The 6918-nt window shown below is 50.6% G+C and overlaps 1 protein-coding gene across 1 annotated transcript in view; it reads right to left on the reverse strand.

Annotated features, from left to right (window-relative positions):
• The window catches only part of ILF3 (interleukin enhancer binding factor 3, 90kDa), a gene marked incomplete at both ends in the record, with an annotated part of 6994 nt that extends 299 nt beyond the window's left edge, over positions 1 to 6695 (reverse strand). Inside the window, 11 exon segments of the mRNA XM_008938106.1 lie at positions 492 to 668; positions 926 to 1063; positions 1320 to 1490; positions 2292 to 2491; positions 2784 to 2894; positions 3016 to 3127; positions 3527 to 3624; positions 4089 to 4200; positions 4426 to 4521; positions 5046 to 5137; positions 6485 to 6695. Coding sequence (XP_008936354.1) covers positions 492 to 668; positions 926 to 1063; positions 1320 to 1490; positions 2292 to 2491; positions 2784 to 2894; positions 3016 to 3127; positions 3527 to 3624; positions 4089 to 4200; positions 4426 to 4521; positions 5046 to 5137; positions 6485 to 6695 — 1518 coding nt within the window.
• Positions 6696 to 6918: the final 223 nt, after the last annotated feature.

Consider the following 6918-nt stretch of genomic DNA (forward strand, 5'->3'; position numbering starts at 1 on the left):
ACCAAATGAAGGGAGAACTTTGAGACTAGAGGTGGTTTTCTTCAAACTTGGTGGTGTTTCTGCTTTTGAGGTTTAGGGTTGTGTGGTTTCCCTCCACAAAAAGGGATTGAAAACAGAGAGGGGGCAGTTTAGCACCTTCCATGCTGGTGAAGAACCATCGGTGACACCACCAAGTGGGTGAGTCGGAGCAAAGGAGGTTCAGGGGAGAACTTCTGGCTCTGCCAACTCCCTGCCAGGAGCTTGGAGCCAGTTGGGCACTGAGATCTCATCCCCAAGGAACAATTTCTGCCCTTGGAGGGTTGCCCAGGGTTGTACCAGGGCAGTGGTGGAACCCCCACCCCAGACCCAAGCCATGGAGATGTGGTGCTGAAGGACACGGGTTGGTGAGGACCTGGCTGTGCTGGGGTCACACTTGGCCTTCAAGGATCTCCCAAGCTCTTTTGCAACCCCCAAACCCCTCTCTGAAGTCAATGAATTGTGAATTTTCTTACTTTTACTGCAAACTTGGGGCCTCCCCGTGCTGGCACCGGGGCTCTTTTCTTCTTGTTTTGCTCGATAGGAACAGGAGCATCTGGGAAGAGCTTCTCCAGGGCAGCCAGGGCAGCGTAGGCTTTGGCCACCTTCTTATTTGAGCCAGCTCCTTGGAATTTCTGCCCGTCAACCTCCACCTTGGAAAGGGAAGAAATCACTCAGCATCAGAAAAAAAGGGGCAGAAGAGAAAGATTTGGGAAAATGAACCATTTTTCATGCTGTCTGCTGACAATTCTACAAGTCTCAAGCGCTCCCAGGCGGGTTGGACAACTCTGGTGAAAACATCCTTCAATCCAAGAGTTATCCCAACGCAGCAGGTGAGGTTTTGGGTTTAAATTCTAAGGTTCTGGAGTGAAGCTGAAGGGCCTGGGGAAGGCAGCAGGAGGTTCCTCACCTCCATGACGAAGCGTTTGTCGTGGCTGCCCCCTGTCTCTGAGATCAGCTCATACTTGAGGCCTCTCCTCTTCTCGTTCAGCTCCATCACCGGGTTCTTCCCGTGCTTCGTCAGAATTGGTCCCTGCTGCTTCACGTTCTGCAAGGGGAGAAACGTGGCTGAAACCCCCCCAAAAAAGACCCCAAACAGATCTTGATGGCGCTCCCGAAATGTAGAATTTGGATGAGATCTCAGGGAGAAGGTTGGAAGAGGTTTTTCCTGATGTTTTCTCCTCAAATCGTGGTGGGATGGGGATTGAACGCCACAAAACACCAGCAGAGCGACCCGTGGCTGTGAGGTGCTTCCACAACACCCCCAAAATGTCCCCCACCCCAACTCTTGAGCCCCTGCTCACCTCAGGAGTTTGATCTGCAGGAGGAGAAGCTGCAGTGGGTGTGGAGACAGTTTCCACCACGGGGGGAGGAGCCACCACCACAGGTTTCTGCTCTGTCTCCTCAGCAGACTCATCTCCTTTCCCAGATTCTTTGCCCTCCACTCCCGTGGGTAAACCCATATCTTGCAACACCTAAAAGGTGAAGAGTTGGGAAGGAAATGACTGACCAGTGCTGCCCAACCCATTTTGGGGAAATACTCAACAAGGCAGCTCAAGAATCTTCTTACTCATTGTTCTCAAGTGCTGGGCATTCCCCAAATGCCTCAGGGCTTCTGAAGTTCTCCACCCTGAGGCTTGGTGCCCAACCAGACTGCATGGGCATGTGTTTAACTCCTCCCTGCTCTGTCCTCATGGGTTTAGGAGCTGAAAAGGAGCCAAGGTGTTGCCCAGGTGGCCAAAAAGGTCACCAGCAGCTTGGCTTGGGGCAGCACTAGTGTGGTCAGCAGGAGCACAGGCAGGATTGTGCCCCTGGGGTGGGCACTGGGGAGGGCACAGCTTGGATCCTGGGGTCAGGTTTGGGGTCATCATGCCCAGAAGGAGATTCAGAGGCTGGGGCATGGCAAGAGAGGAGCAAAGAAGCTGCTGGGGAAGGGGCTGGAGAAGTTGTGGGGCCCTGGGGGGTCCAGCCTGGAGCAAAGGAGGCTCAGGGGAGACCTTCTGGCTCTGCCAACTCCCTGCCAGGAGCTTGGAGCCAGCTGGGAGAGGGGAGATCTCTTGTCCCCAAGCCATGGGAGGAGAGGAACTGTCCTCAAGTCACCCCAGGGGAGGTTGAGGTTGCCCCCGAGGAACCATTTCTACCCCTGGAGGGTTGCCCAGGGCAGTGGTGGAGCCCCCACCCCTGGAGGGGTCCCCAAGCCGTGGAGATGTGGGGTGAGGGACACGGGTTGGGGGTTCCTGGCCGTGCTGGGGGTAACATTTGCCCTCAGCTCTCACCTTCACAGCCACGTGCAGCTTCGCCGTCTTCTTGGAGGGTCCCGAGGCCTCGAAGGTGCTGCCATCGATCTCCACGGACATGGTGAAGATGGGAGCATGGACAGGACCAGTTTGAGAGACCAGTTTGTACTGGAGCCCTGGTTTGAGCTGGTTGAGCTTCATCAGGGCGTTCATGGCCTGGGGAGGTTCGAGTTTTTCTTCTGGATGGAGAGAGGGAAAAAAAAAACAACCACAACCAAGAGTTTGAAGAGGTTTAAAACACCTTTTTTTTTTTCAAACAAAACTCAAGCCACGTCCCAAGCTGCTTTTTTTGGGGGGGAGAGTTTAAATGATGGCAAATAAAAATCCCCCAGCGTTAGGATTGGGGTTTTTTTTTGGAGAAACACCTATTTGAAGAGTAAACCCCCTCAAGCTCCACTCCCTGCTGCCCGCCTCGGCCCGAGCACGGCTCTCAGGAGCCAATTTTGTACCTACCTCTCGTTAACTCAATACCTTTTTTCTGAATCTTCTTTTTCTTTTTGCTGGGGGATTTCTCTTCTCCATCCTCCTCCATGGGACGCTTCATGGGGGTGACAGCATACGTGGTGCTGGGAGGAATCTGGACTGTAAGGAGGATCAGAAAATAAAACCCCTCTCTCAGGATTCTGCTTTCCAGCATGGAAAAAAAAGCCTCAAAAATGGGATTGGAGTCAAGTTGTTGTATTTTTTTTGTATTTCCACCTACCAGTGTAGTCAATGGGGTTGTCGTTCTTTGGTTTCTTGGGCATTTTGGAAGGGAGGGGATCCATCCCCAAGATTTTGTGAAGCTGGCCAAAAGCAGCAAGTCTCAGAGCATGCTAGAAAGAGGAAATGTGTGTTACTGGGAGGCGGCGAGCGGCTCCACCAAGCTCCGTTTACCCTGCACGAGAACAATTCTACCCACCCCTACTCAGAAATCCTCCAGGGGTTTAAATAGGACTCTCTGAATTTTTTTTTTTGGAAGGTTCAACCCAAAAGATGGGTAACAAGTCACTATTTAAAACCTGCTACTTTTGCTTCTTGGGTGGGCCAAGCTACAAAATTCCTTCTCGGTGCCGGGACCCATTTGTTGGGGTTTTAGTGGACTGAGAGATTTAACAAAGTTAAACAGAGACCTCTGTGAGGTTTACTAGGCTACAATCAACCAATATGGGAGTTCAGAGTCAGTTGAAACTGATTTTTTTAAGTTTCCATAACATCTGTAGTCAAAACTATACCTGAGCACTCTGTGTGATATCTTCCCTTTGTTGTCTGTCTAGATGCCCAATAGCATCAGTGGCTTCTTTTTCACAAGGATCATAAATACCAGAACCATCTGAAGGCAGGAAACAAGGAAGATATGCAGAGAATTATCCTGGTGTTTTCTAAAGAGACTAAACTAAGTATTCCCTTGGCATCAAATCAACACTCGAGGAACAGCAGACTGACAGGAGCCAGGCAACGTCCCAACGTTCTGAAACTGGCCCTGGGCTCTTTGACATGGACAACAAGTGGTGAAGCTGGTTCACGACCACTCAGGGAACCAAGATTTTGTCTTCCCCTCGTGGAAATTGGCACCTCTCTCTCTCTACGAGGAGGGATTTAAGCTCATGGGTCCATAGCTTGGAACACAAACACAAGAGCACCCGTGGAGGCCCCGGGGGCCTTTTTTTGAGGTGCCCGCACACGTCGAACGAGGGTTGGTTTTTTTTTTCCCCTCAAAAAACAGCTAAAGAACCACACTTGGAAAACTTGAGCTTTGGGGTTGTTTTGGAATGGAAATGCAGAGAAGCACCTAACCTGGCATGACGATTCCAGAGGCCAGGCATTCCAGGACCCTCCTCAGCGCCTCCCCGGCGCCCATCGGCCTGTTCGCCGTCCCGATGGACTTCTCACACAGCAGCTCCAGAGGCTGGAAGAAAACCAAAGTTTGGGAAAGTGAGGGGAAGGTAAAAAATTGGGAATTTTAACAGTTTAGAAGCCACTGATGGGTAAAACATCAATGATTGGCAGCGTTGAAGGGGCAGCTCTGTGAGTTCGGCCAGGCGCGGATTCGAGCTCGAGGTCGGGTTTGGAGAAGAGGCAGCAAAACCCTCCCCAGACACACAAAAAAACCACAAAAAAAGGGAAAATTTACCCATCCTCTCAGCGGTGCCCAGGCAGAGACTCGAGTACAGAGATCTCGCAGCACTCGTATCACTATGACACAGGATTTCAGCCCGTTGGCCCTGGCCTGGAACAGAAGCAGAGGAGCCGTCAATAAAAACCATCCAAACTGGGTCGCTCGTAGATATTCAAGGTTTGGTTTCTTTTTGGTTGTTTTTTTTTCTTGGTTGTCTTTTTTTGTTTTGTTTTTTTTTGGTTGTTGTCTTTTTTTGGGTTTTTTTCCTCTTTGCAGTGCTACTTTGTCAAGGGTAAAGCTGCATTTCAACGTGACCCCTTTCACCAGCGGCGCGTCCGAAGGCGACGTTACTCTTAACACAAAGCAGCAGCCACGGGGTGGGGTGGGGGGGTTTAAATCATTCAAAAAAAAAAGGTTCCTCCTGAAAATTTCATCCTCTTTTCAGTGCCTCTTTTAACCCCTGGACCACCACAGGAGCTAAATTCAGCACGTCAAACCACCACGGGTTCAAACACCACTAAAAAAATCACGACTCATCAACGAACTTTTACGCTCGGCCCCTTTTTAACACTTTAATGGTTATGCTTTTTTTTTTTCTATTTAAAAAGACAAAATATAAAGAACAAAATGCAAACCTGGAACCACTTGGCGTGTCGGAGGGACGCCAAGGCAGCAAGGCATTTCTGCCTGTCCAGAACGTCCGGGGAGTCGGTGACTGAGAGCGTTTCTAGTCGTGGATGGAATAAGAAGACAAGGCACAGTTTGACCAAGGGGGGTTCTGTCAGGCGGAGAGGGGGATGAGGCAGCTTCCCCAACGGGCACAGCTGAGGCTCCCAAAAATGTAATCCTGTGAGCTGGAAGGGTTGGGGGGTGGGGTTTAAGAGATGCAGAGTGGGGACGTGGGGAAGGGAGCGGGGTGAAAAGGGGTTTAAAGAAGTCGAGGTGCGTTCCGGGAGGAGACGGGGCTGAAAGTCGTGGGGGGAGGATAGAAATCCTCCAGGATGGGAGGGAAGGTGGAGTGTGAGGCTGGTGCTGGGTGAAAGGGAAGGGGGAATTTGAACTCGAGCCCCTCTCTGTGTGTAGGGTGAGGGGAAGAGGAGGGAAGAGCTTTGGGAGGACTGAGGGAACCCCCTCCGCCCGGAAGGTTCGACTGCCCCGGCCCCGACCCGTTGACAGAGAGCGTCCTGTTGGTCAAAGGTCCAGCGTCCCTAAAAATGGACAAACTAGAAGGCTTGGGAGATGAAATCAGACATCAAAAAAATATATAAAACCATCAAACAAGTCAAAAGAGCACAAAAGATTCTTTTTTTGTTGGTTTTGTTTTGCTTTCCCCCCCCTCCAGTCTGTGCTGCAGCAAAATTGAAGCTCTGGTTTGGAAAGGAGTTTCTCCCGACCAGGGTTTTAGATAAGGCTAGTGCACCCAGAGAGCACAGGAGCCACCCCAAAAGGGCAACTCGTGGCCCCCCAAAGGGAATCAGAGAGGCAAGGGAGGAGCTAACTTTATCCAAAACTCTGCATCACCATTTGGAGCTGTTGAAACAGCTCCCCCCCCCTCCCCAAAACCAAAAAGAATCATCTAAAAATGGAGGAGACCCCCCGAGGACCCGTCAACTCTTGCTGCAACACACACCGGCCCTGGAACATCCAGTTGGAGGTGGGTACATGCAAAGTCATCTCACAAGAAAAGCCTTCGAGGTGGTTGGGTTTTGGGTTGGTTTGGTTTGGTTTTGGTTTTGAAAATGTAGCTGGTTGGATGTGTTTTTATGTCACCGTGCAGGCCTGGGTACGACACAAAGATACTACAACGAGATGAGGTATTAGTGAACTAAAGGCTCAAAGAAAAATCAATAAAAAAAGGATTAAAATAAAACAACAAAATCCCATCTGAAAGGTGCTGCTCAGTTTCAGAAGCTCCACCCCAAGAAGGATCTCACGAGGTTCCAAAGGAAACAGAATTGGGAATGTTGGCCCAGGAAAGAAAAGTCACCCTCGTGTTTGGAGCTGAAACTGAAGAGCACCCTCGAAGAGCGCCGGGGTTGTGGGTGTGCTGCCAAAGGTTTCAACCTCTCCCTACCTCCAGCTAACTGCTTCTCCAGCTCCTCTCTGACCACGGGAGAGGTCAAGTGGATGGTCAAGGTCAAGGGGGGCTCCTTGGTGTTCTTGATGACGATGGCGGCGTCGCCCACAGACTGGATGATTTCGTATTTGTCTTCGGTGATAGCCTGGAAGAGAATTTTAGCCCTCAGCCAGAGGCAAATTCAGCTCCTGGAGGGTTGGAGGTGTCCCTTTGTCAAGGTGTAGAAATGAAACTGCAGCTAATAAAGAGTTTATTGAATCCTCTTCTCAGCCACGTTGCTGGGGAATTGTTGTTTTTCTAAGAGGGTGGCAAAAGAAATGTCAGTTGTGGCTTTGAACTGTTGAAAGGTTGAGGTTTGAGGGTGTTTAAAGGTGAAGGATTTAGGGCACAAACCTTGTGAGGAGCAGCTTGGAGGAAAGGAGGCTCAGGGG

This window comes from Merops nubicus, unplaced genomic scaffold, assembly GCF_000691845.1.
Source record: "Merops nubicus isolate BGI_N331 unplaced genomic scaffold, ASM69184v1 scaffold47163, whole genome shotgun sequence".
Classification (NCBI taxonomy): Eukaryota; Metazoa; Chordata; class Aves; order Coraciiformes; family Meropidae; genus Merops; species Merops nubicus.